The 19,574-nt window shown below is 42.8% G+C and overlaps 1 protein-coding gene across 3 annotated transcripts in view; it reads left to right on the top strand.

The window, feature by feature from the left end:
* The window catches only part of LOC122560276 (deoxynucleoside triphosphate triphosphohydrolase SAMHD1-like), a 75,140-nt gene that overhangs the window by 43,120 nt on the left and 12,446 nt on the right, over positions 1-19,574 (top strand). For all 3 annotated transcript variants that reach the window (XM_043710814.1, XM_043710813.1, XM_043710812.1), the window contains 2 exons: positions 1,117-1,256; positions 15,710-15,781. In XM_043710814.1, coding sequence (XP_043566749.1) covers positions 1,117-1,256; positions 15,710-15,781 — 212 coding nt within the window. The remainder of the gene's footprint in view (positions 1-1,116; positions 1,257-15,709; positions 15,782-19,574) is intronic.

The raw sequence follows: 19,574 nt of genomic DNA, 5'->3' as shown, positions 1-19,574 counted from the left end.
ACTTTCCAAGCCTGTGAGTATCTCCCCATTGCCCCATTAGTTTAAATGGTGCTGCTATTATACACTTTTCACGATTGCACGAGAATGGAACTAGTGCATTACAGCAGAACTGACTGTATTGAATTCAATACTGGTCGCCTCATTACATGAAGGATATGGAGGCTTTGGAGAGGGTGCAGAAGAGGTCTACCAGGTTGCTGCCTGGATTAGAGGGGATGAGCTATAAAGAGACGCTGGACAGATTAGGGTTGTTTTCTCTGGAGCAGAGGTCGCTGAGGGGAGACCTGTTAGAAGTTTATAAAATTATGAGAGGCATATATAGGATTGACAGTCAGAATCTTTTTCCCAGGGTTGAAACGTCTAATACTAGATCATTTAAGGTAAGAAAGGGAAAGTTCAAAGGGGATATGAGGGACAAGTTTTTTATAACACAGAGTGGCAGCTGTTGGAGAGCCTAGAACGCACTGCCAAGGCTAGTGGTGGAGGTATGTACAATGGTGCATTATGAATAAGCAAGGAATGGAGGAATACGGACCAAAGGCAGGCAGAAGGGATTAGATTAACTTGGCTGTTGTGGGCTGAAGAGCCTGTTCCTATGCTATACTGTTCTATGTTCTATTTCCATTTCTAATATTTTGCCAATATCCCCTTCTTAAAAAAAAGCTGATACAAAGTATTCATTAAACATTCCAAATTTGTCCAGTCAGTCTGAGCATAAGTTACTTTCTATGTATTTCATAGGCCTGACCCCACCATTTAGAAATAAGGCATCCCTCCACCACCACCAGCCTGAACTCCAGGGAGGTATCATTAAAGCATGGTTTGGACTTTCATGACAGAATGCCATATAAATTTGACATCTAGCTGCAGTCACATTGATGACTGGCTAACACTTTTAAAATGGCAACAGCCACTTCTAGATCACACCATTGATTGCACCTGCTCATTCTAATTGGACAGCTATCACAAGAGCAAACCATTCATAGAAATTCCAGCAGATGTTGTGTAACTGCCTTGAATGGGGTCAGGAAGTGGAATTGGTCCTTGCATTGAAGTTACAATGAACTTCACAAACTCCAGCCCAAAATTCATAGTTAACAAATTTTGTTTTTCCAGACTGTGTCTTTGAAAACATCCTGAATTCATCTGACCCTGCATTGAGCAAAGCACAGGAAATCCTGAGAAATCTTGTGCAGCGTAAGCTATTTAAATTCATCAGGGAGGCTCGATTTGCAGAGAAAACAGAAAATTTAGAGGTATGTGTTGTGAACAATTATATTCAGCATCTGCATCTACAAACAGGTGACTAAAGTTCAAATAGTCAAAGCCAGGGTTGGTACTTGGCATAAGTAGATAGTTGTGGGTGACCCTTGGCACCCTCAGAATGTCACTACCTCTGGCCGGGGAGATCCGAGTTCAAGTCTCACCAATATCATCGTCACTATGAGTTTCAAAGTGGCACCATTGTGTATCAAGCAATGTAGCAACCCTCCCTCCTTGAACGGTGAGGGGATTGAACCCAGTATTCTGCATCTGTAGTCATCCAGCCAACTGTTCTTTAAAAATCATAAGTTGATAGTTGGCATGATCAGTAAGCTTCACACAGTCTGGTAGGAGAGATCACATCTGGACAGAGACACTGCCCAAGATAAATTGAAGCCCAAGTCCAGGGACCCAGCACAAAAGAGTGACATCACAGGTAAACCGTAAGTTAATTGGTTGATGATAATCAAATTAGTAGCTATCTATTATAGTTACTTTCAGATTGAAGTTAAATAAGGGGAATATTTACAGGCTACAAACTAAAAGACCAGCAGAGTTTTTTAAAACATTATTTAAGAACTATGTCATTAAAATAGAAAGGTCTGACAGGGCCATGTGTGCTCTGAGAGCTGGTGGAATATATTGTGGCTCCTAGTGACCACATCTGTAATAAGTGTTAGTTGCTTTTGAGGAACTCTAGCTCAGAGTTGATGAGCTTGAGTGTGAGCTTTGAACACTGCGACACCTCAGGGAAGGGTAAAGAGTTACCTGGACACTGTTTCGGGAGGCAGTCACACCCCTTATATTAACTATTTTAAAGTAGTCAGTGGTCAGGGGCAGGAAGGTGTGACTATGGCAAGGCTGGTGGAGGGGGCCAGGAGGTAATGGTGAAGGAGCCTCAGTCCTTGAACTTGTCTAAGAGTGTGCTGAGTGTGGATGAGAATGTGAGGTGTAGGGAAGATGAGCAAATTGACCATAGCACTATTGTACAGGGAACCATTCAGTAAGGGATAGAAAAGAGAAATGTAGTTGTAATTGGGGATAGTGTAGTTAGGGGAATAGGCACTGGTCTCACTGGCCAGGATGTGGAGGTGCTGGTGTTGAACTTGGGTGAACCAAGTTAAAAATCACGCGACATCAGGTTATAGTCCAATAGGTTTATTTGGAAGCACTAGCCTTTGGAGTGCTCTGAAAGCTGGTGCTTCCAAATAAACCTGTTGGACTAAACCTGGTGTTGTGTGATTTTTAACTCAGTGACCAGGATCGAGAAACCAAAAGCTGAGTTGCCAGTCTGATGTCTGGGTTCAGGATATCTTATCTGGGCAGCAGGGGAACTTGGAGTGGCAAAGGAAATATCCAGTTATTACAGTAGATGTAGATACCAATGAGGCAGACTTGATTAGGGAGCTTAAAGTGAAGGAACCCCTAGTGGCAGTGATCATAATATGACAAATTCTCACGACAGTTTCAGAGGGAAAGCTGGAATTAGATATAACGGTTGTACAATTGAGTAAAAGTAACTACAAAGACATGAAGGAGGAGCTGACCAGAGTTGGTTGAAAGGGAAGGTTAAAGGGAAGATGGATTGTAGATGGATTGATGGTGATCTCTCAGGACTTACTGAAGTCAGGGAGGGTCCCAGAGGAATGGAAGATGACTATTGTAACACCTTTGTTTAAGAAAGGAAGGAGATAGAAGACAGGAAATTATAGGCTCGTTAGTCTAACCTAGGTCATTTATAGGATTTGAGAGTCCATTAGTAAGGATGAGATTGCAGAGTGTTTGGGAGTACATGGTAATATAGGGCTGGTCTCCTAAAAATGATATAAAAAGGAAATAAAAAAGGGCTGTCCTCAAGGGGCAGTCATGCCTGACAAATCTGTTAGAATTCTTTGAGGAGCTAATAATCAAGTTAGTGGACGTGATCTATTTGGATTTCTAGAAATCCTTTTACAAGGTGCTGCACAAGAGACTGCTAAATAAGAAAGGTCTCACGGTGTTTAGTGCAAGGTACTGACATAGATAGAGGATTGGCTGACTGGCAGAGGCATCTTAGGGATAAAAGGATCATTTCAGGATGGCAGCCGGTGACTAGAGGAATACCATTGGGTACTATTGGGACCACAACTATTCACATTATACATTAATGAAAGAATGAATGGCATTTTTGCTCAGTTTGCAGATGACATAAAGGTAGGTGGAGGGCCAGGTAGAGTTGAGGAAACGGGGAGGCTTCAGAAGGACTTGGACAGGCTAGAAGAGTGGACAAACAAGTGGCTGATGGAATACAATGTGGCAAAGTGTGAGGTAGAGAAACAATAGCAGTGTATACAATTTTATAAATGGGGAAAGGCTTTAGATGTCTGAAGTGCAAAGGGACTTGGGAGTCCTACTTCAAGATTTTCTTAAGATTACGGTTAAAATGCAGGTTCGGTTAGCAGTTAGGAAGGCAAATGTAATGTTACATTCATTTCAAGAGGGCTAGAATATAAGAGCAGAGATGTACTGCGGCAACTATATAAGGCTCTGTTCAGACCGCATTTGGACATGGTCACCAATTTTGGGCCCATATCTAAGGAAGGATGTGCTGGCATTGGAGGGGTCCAGAGGAGGTTATAAGAATGATCCCTGTAATGAAGGCTTTACCACAGGAGGAGCTGTGGACTCTGTGTCAGTAATTGATGGAGTATAGAAGGATATGGGAGAATGTGACTGAAGCTTACAGAATACTGAGAGGCCTGGATAGAGAGGAAATGGAGAAGCTGTTTCCACCAGTAGGAGAGACTAGAGCTCAAGGGCACAGCCTCAGAATGAAGAGACTACCCTTTAAAACTGAGGCAAGGAGGAATTTCTTCAGGCAGATGGTAGTGAATCATTGGAACTTATTGCTGCAGAGGGCTGTGGAGGCCAAGAGTGTATATATGACAGAGATAGGTTCTAGATTAGTAAGGGGATCAAGGGTCACAGGGAGAAGGCAGAAGAATGGGGCTGAGAAACACATCAGCAATAATCGAATGGTGACGTAGACACAATGGGCCAAATTGACTAATTCTGAAGTAACTCCAGAGACCGGTATCCCATCACCAAGTCACCCTTTATTTACACAGAGTGTCCTTGACACTGATCCAGCTCCCTTAGACCCAGTTCTCAATCAACAGAATCTCTGACAGTCCTGTTTATAATTTTATTAAACAATTCCCAGTTTACAAAACAATTAACATTTACAGCTGTATACAGAGAAACAGCAATTTTACAAGGGAGAGGAATGGCAAAGCCAAGCCCCAAACCCTGACATTCAACCAATTTTCAGGGAAATGAGGACAAACCTCAAATCTCCACACTCCTGTTTATTTTTTTTATTTTTTTAAATTTTATTAAGCAATTACAAAACACAGTTTACAAAAAACAGTTAATATTAACAGCTGTATACAACAACAATTTTACAAGGGAGAGGAGCAGCAAAGCTAGGCCTCAAACCCTACCGTTCAACTAGTTTACAGGGAATTGAGGACAAACCACAAATCCTAGTTTCACAGTCCTGTTTATTTTTTTCTTTTTTTTTCTCTCTGACACTCCTGTTTATTTTTTTTATTTTTTAAAGTTTTTTTCCTATTTCCCACATTCCCGCCTAACTGCGGTAGTGCTTATTTCCCCCCCAGCACCCATGCTGTGTGTGTGCAGGTGTGAGACACAGTGAGAGACTCAAAGTGCACAAATCTTTATTCAATTTCGACCACCAGGAAGAAAGGAAAACACCCGGGTGGTCAGTGACACAGTCCTGTTTTTTTTTCTTTTTGCCTATTTAATCCCAAGGGCTTCTTTCTTTTTCTTTTAACCCCCACACTACTGCCTAACTGTGGTAGTGCTTATTTTTTCCCAGCACCCAAGGATTAGATCCCCTGTTTAGATTTTTTTTTACCCCCCACACTACCACCTAACTGCGGTAGTGCTTATTTTTTCCCCAGCACCCATGGTGTGTGTGTGCAGGTGTGAGACACAGTGAAAGACACAAAGCGCACAAATCTTTATTCAATTTCCACCACCAGGAAGATAGGAAAACACCCAAGTGGTCAGTGACACAGTCCTGTTTATTTTTTTTTCTTTTCCCGAGTGGCCAGTGACAAACACTGCCCTTCCCATAAAAGGACAATGCTGTGTGATCAAAACAGTGAAGGGGAGGGTAGGGACTGACACTTCTGATTATTTTTTTTTACAAAGTGCACGAATCTGTATTCAATTTCCACCACCAGGAAGAAAGGAAAACACCCAAGTGGTCAGTGACACAGTCCTGTTTATTTTTTTTTCCCTGTCATGTTGACACTCCTGTATTTTTTTTCATCTTTTTTTCTTTTTCTTTTTTTTATATTTAACCCCACACTACCGCCTAACTGCAGTAGTGCTTATTTTTTTCCCCAGCACCCATGGTGTGTGTGTATACATGTGAGACACAGTGAAAGACACAAAGTGCACAAATCTTTATTCAATTTCCACCACCAGGAAGATAGGAAAACACCCAAGTGGTCAGTGACACAGTCCTGTTTATTTTTTTAAATTTTTTTTTGCAATGCTATGTGATCAAAACAGCAAAGGGGAGGGTAGGGACTAAATCAAAATAGAGTTGGAACTTCTGTTTTTTTTTGCTTTTTGCTTTTTTTGCACTTTGGATTTTTTTTTATTTTACCCCCACACTACCACCTAAGTGCGGTAGTGCTTATTTTTACAGTCCTGTTTATATCTGTCAGCTGGGACTCCCTGATTGGACCAGATTAAAAGTCTCAATCAGGGTATTCTATGATGTCCACCCTGGCTGACCTTGTTACAATCACTACAAATTCTGCTCCTATATCTAATGGTTTTATGGTTTCCACCCAGCCTGACCTCCTTATTCTGGGGTTCCATATCCTCCTGTTTTGTAGAATGAAGGTTACTCTCCTGTAGACGGGTGACACTCATTATATGGATAGTTAGCACACAGTACCTTGGACAATGTGGTTCACAACTCATGTGCCTAACATTGACCCTCCATAGTTTGGACTTACTGTTTTACTCTGAAAATTCTGGAGCCAGCAACTGGGGAAGAGAGAGAGATAAAGAGCCTCTCAACTGGGAGAGGTTGAGAAAGTGAAGAAAGTGAATCGGGGAGAAATGGGAGAGCAATATTTTCAGGGAAAGAGAGAGAGAAATAAACAGGGAAGAAGAGCAAGACTAATCTATAAACCGGAAAGGAGATGAAACACCAGCTGGAAGAACCTGTGTGGGTGGCACAGTGGTTAGCACCGCTGCCTCGCAGCGCCAGAGACCCAGGTTCAATTCCCGCCTTAGGCGACTGACTATGTGGAGTTTGCACATTCTCTGCGTGGGTTTCCTCCGGGTGCTCCGATTTCCTCCCACAGTCCAAAAAAAATGTGCAGGTTAGGTGAATGGGCCATGCTAAATTACCCGTAGTGTTAGGTGAAGGGGTAAATGTAGGGGAATGGGTCTGGGTTGGTTGCGCTTCGGCGGCTCGGTGTGGACTTGTTGGGCCGAAGGGCCTGTTTCCACACTGTAAGTAATCTAATCTAAGACCCAAACTGGGAGAGGAAGAAAGAGAAATGTAAACTGGGAGAGCCTGGAGAGAGAAACGCAAACTGAAAGGAGAGTGTGTTTGTGCACTGTTATGTCTGAACATATCAATACAGAACAGGGCATTTAGATTGCTTATTCTGGATCAGTGGTTCTGGAAGAGCACAGCAATTCAAGCAGCATCCGAAAAGCTTCGAAATCGACGTTTCGGGCAAAAGCCCTTCATCAGGAATAAAGGCAGAGAGCCTGAAGCATGGAGAGATAAGCTAGAGGAGGGTGGGGTGGGGATAGAGTAGCATAGAGTCTGTGGTAGCGGGTTTGTTTCAGGATATGGTTGAAGAGCTTCAGGGCAGAGGAAATGACCTGGGAGTTGCAGTGGGGGAGAGACTCCCTGAGATTCTTGTAGAGAGAGGAGGAAAACTTCTTCAAGGCAGGCATCCTTGCAAGAGGATTCGCAGTAGGGTTAAAATCAACGAAGTAAAAACAATGACTGCAGATGCTGGAAACCAGATTCTGGATTCTGCAGTCATTGTTTTTACCTATTTAGATTGCTTAGTCATTCAATCAAATCTATTGTAAACTCAAATCTGCATTCCAGCCTTCTTCTGGTAACCTTTAACCCTTGCTTAACACAAATCGATCTACCTTAGTCTTCAGAATACTCAAGGACTCTGCAGCCACCACTTCTCAGGAAGACATTTCTGATTTGGTAGATTTGAAAATATCACAACCCTCTAATCAGTAACCCCTAGTTCAAGGTTTTCCCGTAAGGCTATATTCTCTCTATATGTACCTTGTCAAGACCCCTCAGGATCTTAAATGCTTCAATCAAGTCATCTCTTACTTTTCTAAACCCCAGCAGATACAAGCCTAGTCTGCCCAACCTTCATCATAAAACAGCGCTGAAAATGTGTTGCTGGAAAAGCGCAGCAGGTCAGGCAGCATCCAGGGAACAGGAGAATCGACGTTTCGAGCATAAGCCCTTCTTCAGGAATGCTGAAAATGTGTTGCTGGAAAAGCGCAGCAGGTCAGGCAGCATCCAGAGAATAGGAGAATTGACGTTTCAGGCATAAGCCCTTCTTCAGGAATCCTGAAGAAGGGCTTATTCCTGAAACGTCGATTCTCCTGTTCCCTGGATGCTGCCTGACCTGCTGCGCTTTTCCAGCAACACATTTTCAGCTCTGATCTCCAGCATCTGCAGACCTCCCTTTTCCCTTCATCATAAAACAACTCTGCACACTCCATTCGAGGTATTAGAATTTCCTGGGCTGGAGAGCTTTACTTATGAAGAGAGATTGGATAGATTGGAGTTGTTTTCTTTGGAGAAGAGGAGACCAAGGGGGAGCATGATTGAGATGTATAAGATTATAAGCATTCCACTCATAAAGATAAAGTTACTATAGTCTTACTAGAGCTGAAAATGTGTTGCTGGAAAAGCGCAGCAGGTCAGGCAGCATCCAAGGAACAGGAGAATCGACGTTTCGGGCATAAGCCCTTCTTCAGGAATGAAGAAAGTGTGTCCAGCAGGCTAAGATAAAAGGTAGGGAGGAGGGACTTGGGGGAGGGGCATTGGAAATGCGATAGGTGTCCCTCCCCCAAGTCCCTCCTCCCTACCTTTTATCTTAGCCTGCTGGACACACTTTCCTCATTCCTGAAGAAGGGCTTATGCCCCGAAACATCGATTCTCCTGTTCCTTGGATGTTGCCTGACCTGCTGCGCTTTTCTAGCAACACATTTTTCAGCTCTGATCTCCAGCATCTGCAGTCCTCACTTTCTCCTCAATAGTCTTACTAGACCAAAGGGCTGCTCTCTAATTAGATGGAAAGACAACTGGTAGTTTAACCTGATGGTCACCACACATTAGGTGAGGGGAGAGGTTAAGTAGGACAGTCCTTCATGATAACCTCAGCTGTTGCAGGAATTGAATCCATAATGTTGTCTCTCCTTTGCATCACAAACCAACTGAGCCAATGAATCTCCTATTCCATTCATAACATCTTAGCACCCGCAAAAACATTCAATTATTCCTAATGTGCTTCCTATTAGACAGTCAAACTTCTATGCATGCTTATATAAGACCATAAGACAGAGGAGAGGAAGTAAGGCCATTCAGCCCATCAAGCCCACTCCGCCATTTAATCATGGCTGATGGGCATTTCAACTCCACTTACCCGCACTCTCCCCATCGCCCTTAATTTCTTGTGAGATCAAGAATTTATCAATCTCTGCCTTGAAGACATTTAACGTCCCGGCGTCCACTGCACTCTATGGCAATGAATTCCACAGGGTAAAAACAAGGACTACAGATGCTGGAAACCAGAGTCTAGATTAGAGTGGTGCTGGAAAAGCACAGCACGTCAGGCAACATCCGAGGAGCAGGTAAATCGACGTTTTGGGCAAAAGCCCTTCATCAGGAATAGAGGCAGGGTGCCTGCAGAGTGGAGAGATAAATGAGAGGGGGGTGGGGGTGGGCAGAAAGTAGCATAGGGTCTGTGGTAGCGGGGCTTTTGCCCGAAACGTCAATTTTCCTGCTCCTCGGATGGTGCCTGACCTGCTGTGCTTTTCCAGCACCACTCTAATCTAGACTCTGGTTTCCAGCATCTGCAGTCCTTTTTATCTAGTTGATTTTAACCCTACTGTGAATCCTCTTGCAAGGATGGCTGCCTTGAAGAGGTTTTCCTCCTCTCTCTACAAGAATCTCAGTGAGTCTCTCTCTCCCACTGCAACCCCCTGGTCATCTCCTCTGCCCTGAAGCTCTTCAACCATGTCCTGAAACAGACTTGCTACCACAGACTCTATGCTACTTTCTCCCCACCCCCACTCCCCTCTCATTTATCTCTCCACTCTGCAGGCACCCTGCCTCTATTCCTGATGAAGGGCTTTTGCCCGAAATGTCGATTTTCCTGCTCCTCAGATGCTGCCTGACCTGCTGTGCTTTTCCAGCACCACTTTAATCTAGACAATTAATTCCACAGGCCTACCATTCTCTGGCTGAAGAAATGTCTCCTCATTTCCATTCTAAATTGACCCCCTCTCATTCTAAGGCTGTGCCCATGGGCCCTAGTCTCCCTGCCTAATGGAAACAAATTCCCAGTGTCCACTCTTTCTAAGCCATGTATTATCTTATAAGTTTCTATTAGATCTCCCCTGAACCTTGTAAACTCTAATGAGTACAATCCCAGGATCATCAGCCGTTCATCGTATGTTAGGCCTACCATCCCAGGGATCATCCGTGTGAATCTCTGCTGTACTCGCTCCAGTGCCAGTATGTCCCTCCTGAGGTGTGGGGCCCAAAACTGGACACAGTACTCCAAATGGGGCCGAACCAGAGCTTTATAAAGTCTCAGTAGCATGTCGCTACTTTTATGTTCCAACCCTCTTGAGATAAATGACAACATTACATTTGCTTTCTTAATTACAGACTCAACCTGCCCATCAACCTTTAGAGAATCGTGGACTAGCATTCCCAGATCCCTTTGTATTTTGGCTTTATGAATTTTCTCACCATTTAAAAAATAGTCTATGCCTGTATTCTTTTTTCCAAAGAGCAAGACCTCACACTTGTTCACGTTGAATTTCATCAGCCATTTCCTAGACCACTCTCCTAAATTGTCTAAATCTTCCTGCAGCCTCCCCACCTCCTCAGTACTAACTGCCTGTCTACCTAACTTCGTATCATTGACGAACTTCGCCAGAATGCCCCCAGTCCCATCCTCCAGATCATTAATATATTAAAGTGAACAGCTGCCGCCCCAACACTGAACCCTGCCTGGCGCCCACTTGTCACCAGCTGTCATTCCAAAAAAGAATCTTTTATCCCAACTCTCTGCCTTCTGTCAGACAGCCAATCCCCAATCCATGCCAGTAGTTCACCTCGAACAGCATGGGCCCTCACCTTACTCAGCAGCCTCCCGTGAGGCACCTTATCAAAGGCCTTTTGGAAGTCTAGGTAGATAACATCCACTGGGTTTCCCTGGTCTAACCTACTTGTTACCTCTTCAAAGAATTCTAACAGGTTTGTCAGGCACCACCTCCCTTTACTAAATCCATGCTGACTTGTTCTAATCTGATCCTGCACTTCCAAATCTCATCCTTAACGATGGATTCTAGAATTTTACTTACAACCAAAGTTAGGCTAATCAGCTTGTAATTTTCCATCTTTTGTCTTGATCCTTTCCTAAATAAGGAGGTTACAACAGCGACTTTCCAATCATCTGGGACTTTCCCTGTCTCCAGTGATTTTTGAAAGATCACAACCAAAACCTCTGCTATTTCCTCAGCCACCTCCCTCAGAACTCTAGGATGTAGCCCATCGGGACCAGGGGATTTATCAATTTTTAGCTTATCTTGCACTTTCTCTTTTGTAATGGCACCATATGCAACTCTGCCCCTTGACTCTCCTTAATTGTTGGGATATTACTCATGTCTTCCACTGTGAAGACTGACGCAAAGTACTTATTAAGTTCTTCAGCTATTTCCTTATCTCCCAGCACTAGCCTTCCAGCATCAGTTTGAAGTGGCCCAATGTCTACTTTTGCCTGTCTTTTGTTTCTTATGTATTGAAAGAAACTTTTACTATCATTTCTAATATCACTGGCTAGCCTAGCTTCATATTTGATCCTCTCCTTTCTTATTTCTCTCTTTGTTATCCTCTGTTTGTTTTTGTAGTTTTCCCAAACTATTTTTCTTTGACACATTTCCTGACTTCCTTTGTCAGCCGGATAATCATTCTTTTTGGGATGAACCTGTGTACTGTGTCCTCAATTACACTCAGAAATCCTGCCATCGATGCTCTACTGTCTTCCCTACGAGGCTCTGCTTCCAGTCGATTTTAGTCAGTTCCTCTCTCATGCACCTGTAATTACCTTTATTTAACTGTAACATCATTACATCCGATTTTGCCTTCTCTCTTTCAAACTGCAGACTGAACTCTACCATATTATGATCGCTGCCTCCTAAGTTTCCCTTACTTTAAGATCTTTTATAAAGTCTGGCTCATTGCATAGCACTAAGTCCAGAAAAGCCTGCTTCCTCGTGGGTTCCAAAAAGCCATTCTGTAAGCATTCCTTGAATTCCCTTTCTTTGGATCCATCGGCAACTTTTTTCACCCAGTTCATTTGCATATTGAAGTCCCCCATGATCACCATGACCTTGCCTTTCTGACATGCCCTATCTATTTCCTGTTACATCTTGCACCTCTGGTCCTGACCACTGTTCGGATGTCTGTACATAACTCCCATTATGGTTATTTGCCTTTGTGGTTCCCCAACTCCACCCACACAGACTCCACATCATCTGACCCTATGTCATTCAGTGCCATAGATTTAATTTCATTCTTAACTAACAAGGCACCCTGTCCCCTTTGCCACCTCCCCGTCTTTTCGATAAGTTGTAAATCCAGTCCTGAACCTCCTGTAACCCTATCTCTGTGTTGCCTCCCACATCATAACCATTCACGATGATTTGTGCTGTTAATTCATCTATTTTGTTCCGAATACTACGAACATTCAGGTAAAGCACCTTAATGCTATTTTTCTTATCCTCATGATTTCCATCACTTCTTGTAATATGTCCTAAGTTATCCTTCCTTTTTGCTTCATTCCTAGTCTGCCTTGAACTTAAACATTGCACACATGCTAACCTGCTGCTTATCTTTCTAATTGACTCCATACTCCCTGTTGCTTTCCCTTTCCCTTCCCCCGACTCAAAAGTTTAAAGTCCTAGTGACTACCCTATTTATCCTTTTTGCCGGAACACTGGTCCCAGATCAGTTCAGGTGGAACATAGAACATAGAAAAGTACAGCACAGAACAGGCCCTTTGGCCCACAATTTTGTGCCGAGGTTTAATCCTAATGTAAAATATAATAACTGAACCTACGCACCCCTCAACTCACTACTATCCATGTGCATGTCCAGCAGTTGCTTAAATGTCCCCAATGACTCTGCTTCCACCACCACAGCTGGCAACGCATTCCATGCATTTCCATGCATAAAGAACCTTCCTCTGACATCCCCTCTATAGCTTTCTCCTAATACCTTAAAACTATAGCCCCTCGTAACAGCCAATCCTGCCCTGGGGAAAAGTCTCTGGCTATTGACCCATCTATTCCTCTCATTATCTTGTGATACACTCTTGACCAGATCAGGATTGGTGAAATTGATGTACTGGAAATTTTGGAAAGTATTAAGATTGATAAGTCCCCAGGGCTAGATATGGTGGAGGCAGAGGAATTGGGAATACAGGATGGCAGTAGATGCAGGAGGTAGGGTGGAGAAGAGGTGTAATCCAGGTAGCTGTGGGAGTCAGTGGGTTTGTAAAAACTGTCAGTGTCAAGTCGGTTGTCATTAATGGAGATGGAGAGGTCCAGGAAGGGGAGGGAGGTGTCAGAGATGGTCCAGGTGAATTTAAGGTCGGGGTGGAATGTGGACCCGATGCGGTCTCCTCTACATTGGGGAGACTGGACGCCTCCTCGCAGAGCGCTTTAGGGAACACCCGCACCAATCAACCACACCGCCCTGTGGCTCAACATTTCAACTCCCCCTCCCACTCTGCCGAGGACATGCAGGTGCTGGGCCTCCTCCACCGCCGCTTCCTCATCACCCAACGCCTGGAGGAAGAACGCCTCATCTACCACCTCGGCTATTCCTGATGACGGGCTTTTGCCTGAAACGTTGATTTTCCTGCTCCTCGGATGCTGCCTGACCTGCTGTGCTTTTCCAGCACCACTCTAATCTAGACTATGAGGAAACTGTGTCTATTCAATGGAATTTAGAAGAAGCATATTCTGACTGGATAAATACCAAGAATCATACAGTACAGAAGAGGCTCTTCAGCCCATCAAATCTGTACCACCAAAGCTACAGTATACCTACACTAGTCCCACTTTCCAGCATCAGGCTCATAGCCTGAATGTTATGATGTTTCAAGTGCTCATCCAAGTACTTTTTAAAAATCGTGAGGGGTGTGGCCTCAAATACACACTCAGGCAGTGGATTTCAGACCCTCGCCATCCCTTGTGTGAAATAATGTTTGCTCAAATACCCTCTAAAACTTCTGCCTTTCACCTAAAATGTATGTCCCCTTCGTTACTGATCCTGCATGTTGACCCTAAAGTTTGTTTCTTCTCATGGGGAAATCTAGAATTCAGGGAGACGGTTAAAAATGTGTTTTCCATTAAAGGTGGCGGTGAGGATAGTATTTTCCTGCAAATGGTCATTAGCGCTTTGAATTCTCTTTCCTTGTTAACACTGAACGTCATGTCATTGAATGAGCATATTCAAGGATAACTTTGAAATATTTTTGACTAACAATGGAGTTAAGGGTTATGAAGGACAGGCAGGGAGGTGAAGCAAAGGCCACAATCAGATTAGGAATTTTCTTATTTAATGGCATAGCACCTTTGACAGGCTAAATGGCCTACACTTGCTCCTATTTCATATATACATTACTGTAAAATTTTGCCAAAGCCATTTTGCTCCAAGGAAAATAATCCCATCCTTTCCAACTAACTCTGTAACTGGAACGCCTAATCCCTGTAACCATTCTCGTCTGCACCATGTCAATTCTTTTTCTAGAATTAGATGCATTCTTCTCATTGCTACCTAACTAGAAATATATGCAAATAATACAGAAGAAACAAAATGGAATAAACTGGACTACCACTAACCACAACTTTCACATTTGGAGCATTGGCTGTCAACATTCTGAACTTTTTCTCAGTGCAGCTGAAAACTTCATGTACCCCTCCCTCACCTTCCAGTCTGATTTCTTCAAAACTGCTCGACTTGACCCTGTGAATTGTAGTTACGATTAACTCTTAAATTGCTGACTGTTTTCCCGACTGTTCCCCATTCTGTGAAATATCTGTCACTCTGTGCTTCATTTTGCTCTTCACAACCACCAGCCACAAACAACAAATTCTTATTTCCTTTTCCAGTTAGTTAAATCCTGATTGCACTCAGTAATCCATCTCTCCCAGTGCTGATTGACCTACATTGACTCCCAATCCTGTAACTTCTCAAGTATAGTACGCAGAGTGCTTCATTCTCTGTCTGCTCCCTATTTCTATAACCTCTTCCAAGCATGCAATAACTCTGGATTCCTCCAATTCCCATCTCTTCTGCATTTCAGATTTCCTTTCCTGCTCAGTGGTGTCCTTATGGCTGAGGCCATAAGCTCTAGAATTCTCTCCCTGAATATCACCACCTTGCTTCATTCTCTGTCTGCTCCCTATTTCTATAACCTCTTCCAAGCATACAATAACTCTGGATTCCTCCAATTCCCATCTCTTTTGCATTTCAGATTTCCTTTCCTGCTCAGTGGTGTCCTTATGGCTGAGGCCATAAGCTCTAGAATTCTCTCCCTGAATATCACCACCTCTGTTTCTCTTTCTCTTCACCTTAAATCCCTACAGTGTGGAAACAGGCCATTTGGCCCAACAAATTCACACCGACCCCCTGCAGAGTAACCCACCCAGACCCATTCCCCTACCCTATTACTCTACATTTCCCCTGACTAATGCACCTAACCTACACATCCCCGAACAGTATGGGTAATTTAGCATGGCCAATCCACCCAACCTGCACATCTTTGGACTGTGGGAGGAAACCGAAGCACCCGGAGGAAACCCACGCAGACACGGGGAGAATGTGCAACCTCCACACAGACAGTTGACCAAGTCTGGAATGGAACTTGGGTCCCTGGCACTGTGAGGCATCGGTGCTAACAACTGAGCCACCGTGCAGTCATTCTTTAAATCCAGATTGACTTAAAAGTCACTTGGCCCAAGTTTTTTTGGCTATCGTTATTTCATAGCAAAATAAATTTACTTTTCGACAAACTATTTTTAAGATAACCCTGTCATAATCTGTGTTTTCTTTCAGAATGAAAAAAAAAACTTGCTTCAGAAATTGGTTGAAGCTACCGGATTGAAGGCAGAAGATTTCATAGTAGCTGTAAGTACTGAATGCATGCGAGAGTTGTACCCCCAGTTACAGATCAGTAGTAGAAATCCTGGCATCAACTGATACAGCTAATCTTAGTGCAGGCCCCAACTAAAGCATTGCCCAATCTGAACGACTGTGATTAGCTTCTGTTCATCTGAACTAAGGAGAGTGAAAGCATTTGGCAGGAGAAGTATAATGTGGGAAAACGTGAACCTGTCCACTTTGGCAGGAAGAATCCTAAAACAATGTAACGACTAAATGGAGAGAGTTTGAAGAAGTTGGTACAGAGAGATGAGTATCCTCGTACATGAATTACAAATTATATATGCAGGTACAGCAAAGGTTTAGGAATTGGTCAATGGAATGTTATTGGTAATTACAAGTGGTGTGGTAAGTAAAAATAAAGAAGTATCTGTACAGGGCTTTCAGGAGACTTCATCTGTTTATGGCTTTGGTCTCTTTACTTAGAAGGGAAGGATATGATTGCTTTAGAACCAGTTCAGAAAAAGTTCACAAAACTTGCTTCTGGGATTAGAAGTAATTAGTCATTAGAGTCATACATCATGGAAACAAGCCCTTTAGTCCAACTCATCCATGCCCACCAGACATTCCAATCTGATGTGGTCCCATTTGCCAGCACTTGGCCCACATCCCTCTAAACTCTTCCTTTTCATATACCCATCCAGTTGCCTTTAAATGTTGTAATTGTATCAACTTCCACCACTTCCTCTGGCAGCTCATTCCAGACACATACCACCCACTGCATGACAAAGCTACCCCTCAGGTCCTTTTTAAATCTTTCCCCTCTCACCTTAAACCTATGTCCTCTAGTTTTGGATTCGCCCACCCCAGGGAAAAAGACCTTGGCAAGAGATTCTATCTCTTCTTCCCCCTCAACTTCGGCAAGTTGAGATGCAAACTATTCTGCCAGAATAGGCAAGGAAATCGGATTCAATATTAACTTTCAAAAGGGGAAGCAAATAACAATCTTTAAAAATGAAAAGTCTGCAATGCTGTGGGCAAAGAGCATTGGAAGGACGTGGAATGAATTGGATACTCCATTCAGAAAGCTAGAATTACTCAATAGGCTGAATCATCTCCTACTGTGCTGTATGACCAATAAACACTGTCCTGCCTGGTTAGATTTCAATATTTGCAAATCAACATTCAAATTGTTTTAAAAAAACACATTTCTAGTCCTGAATGAGCTCAGAAAAATGAAGAATGATTTTATTGAAACACTTAATATTCTTAATAGAATAGATGCTAAGAGGATGTTGCTTCTTGTAGGGTAGGCTAAATTTAGGGGACGCAGTTTAAGACAGAGATGTGGAGAATTTCATAGGGTTATAAAAATGTGGAATTCTCTTCCCTAGAAATCAGTGGAATTTACTTAAGGCAGAGTAAGATTTTTGAGAGGCTTGGAAGTCAAGGCTACAGAATGCAGACAGGGAGATAGAGTTAAGACCACAACCAGATCAACCATGATCTTATCAAATAGTGGAATAGGTTCAAAGAACCCAAGAAGCCTACACCTGCTCCTAAGTCTTATGTTTCTGTGTTCCATGAATGACTGAACTATGCCAGTATTGTTCAAAATACTAGTTTACTTGGATGTCGGATTGCTCACTGAACTGGAAGGTTCATTTTCAGACATTTCATCACCATACTGGGTAACAGTTCCATTTGAAATGACATGCTTCTAGGACTTCTCATGCATGTCTCTGTTTGACTTGTCCTAGGATGGATGCATTGTCCCAGTCGAAGTGGTGTCCTTTCTCATCTGTATGTAAAGATACTAGTGAGAGAGGGTCATGTCTTTTTGTGGCTAGTTGATGTTCATATATTCTGGTGGCTAGTTTTCTGCCTGTTTGTCCAATGTAGTGTTTCTTACAGTTCTTGCAAGGTATTTTACAAGACATGACCCTCTCTCACTAGTATCTTCACATACAGATGAGGAAGAACACCACTTCAACTGGGACAACACATCCATTTTAGGACAAGCCAAACAGAGACACACATGAGAATTCCTAGAAGCATGATATTCCAACTGGAACTCTATCAACAAACACATTGACTTGGATCCCATTTATCACGCCCTGAGAAAAAGAACAGGAAATGATGTCACCACAGGAAATAACATCACCAATCCAAGGAAACCTAAACACATAAATAGAAATGGGCCATACCATCAGTGCTACATCCAGAGACTCACTGATGATGTTACCTAGTGTGGTGACAAAACATCTGAAAACGAACCTTCCAGCTCAGCAAGCTAACCTATATCCAGAACCTCAGCCTGAGCTACAAATTTTCTCAAAACTTGCTACTAGTTTGCTTGTTTTTTTCAGAGGAGTAAGGAAATAATCACCCTTAGATATTAAACATCAATAATCTCCAGGTAACCTAACTCATTTCTTCAATATCAAGGGATCTATCCCCTTGATTATCCTGAGCTATTTCTCACCATCTTTGCAATTAATTGCTAGGCAAGAATTTCCATAGGTAACTTTCTTAAATTGCCAGAAGTTTAGACCCTTAAATGATCAGTTAATGGCTACTTAATGGCCTTGACATGCCACTTCCCTGATCACCTGCCCCTCAAAGTGGTTGAGAAAGGTGATTAGTTTGCCAACTGGAAAGCCATGGCAACTGCCTAACAAGTCAGGGCTGGTCATTGACTTCAGGAAGCAGAGTAGAGGACACACCCCTGCTTGCATCAATGGTGCTGAGGTGGAGATGGTCAGGAGCGTCAAGTTCCTAGCAGTAACGATCACCAACAATCTGTCCTGGTCCACCCACGTCAACACTACAGTAAAGGAAGCACAACAATGCCTGTACATCCCCAGAAGGTTGTGGAAATTTGGCATGTTCATAAAGATCCATCATAGAAAACGTCCTATCTAGATGCATCACACCTTGGTACATTAACTACACTGCCCAAGTTTGCAAGAAATTACAGAGAATTGTGAACACAGCCCAGCCCATCACGTAAACCAGCTTTCCATCCATTGACTCCAACTATATTTCCTGCTGCCTTGGAAAGCAGCCAACATTGTCAAAGTCCCCTCCCACCCCGTTTAGACTGTTGTCCACCGTCTTCTATCGGACAGAAGATACAAAAGTTTGAGTAAACTTATTAACAGATTCAAGAATGGCTTCTGATGTTATCAGACTTCTGAATGGACCTCCCAAATGCTAATGTTGATCTCTCTCTGCACCTGCTCTGTCACTGTAACATTGTATTTGTATTCTCTTCTAATACCCTGGTGTACTTTGTATGGTATGGCATGATCTGCCTGTATAGCACGCAAAATAATATTTTTCTCTGTATCTTGGTCATATGATCATTCAAATTAAATCCTTGTTTAAGGATAGATATAAATGCAGTTGAGAGAATGGGTGAATTGTCTTATGATTGGATAGTCTCGATTCATATCCACTGGAGTTTAGAAAGTAGGAGGTTACTTTATTGAAACACAAATTCCTGAAGGGTTTTGACAGGATGCTTGTGGAAAAGATGTTCCTTTTGCATTAGAATCTAGGCCTTGTTGTTAAAATAAGGGTGGCCCATTTAAGATAGAGATAAGGATACATTTTATTCATAAAGAGTGATGAATTGTTGGAACTCTCTTTCTCAAAAGATGGGGAAAGCAGAATTTTGAGTCTTTGAGCTACAGGGCTTAAAAAAATTGGATGATTTTATTGCTTCTCTTTTGCATTTTCTTTTTCTGTTTTAGATATTTCTTCTTCCAGTTTTATTCTCTTTCTCTGTCAAGCTTTTTCTAATCCACTTCCTTTT

Source organism: Chiloscyllium plagiosum, chromosome 20 (genome assembly GCF_004010195.1).
Source record: "Chiloscyllium plagiosum isolate BGI_BamShark_2017 chromosome 20, ASM401019v2, whole genome shotgun sequence".
Taxonomy (NCBI): Eukaryota; Metazoa; Chordata; class Chondrichthyes; order Orectolobiformes; family Hemiscylliidae; genus Chiloscyllium; species Chiloscyllium plagiosum.
This window is presented reverse-complemented; position numbering and strand designations above follow the sequence as displayed.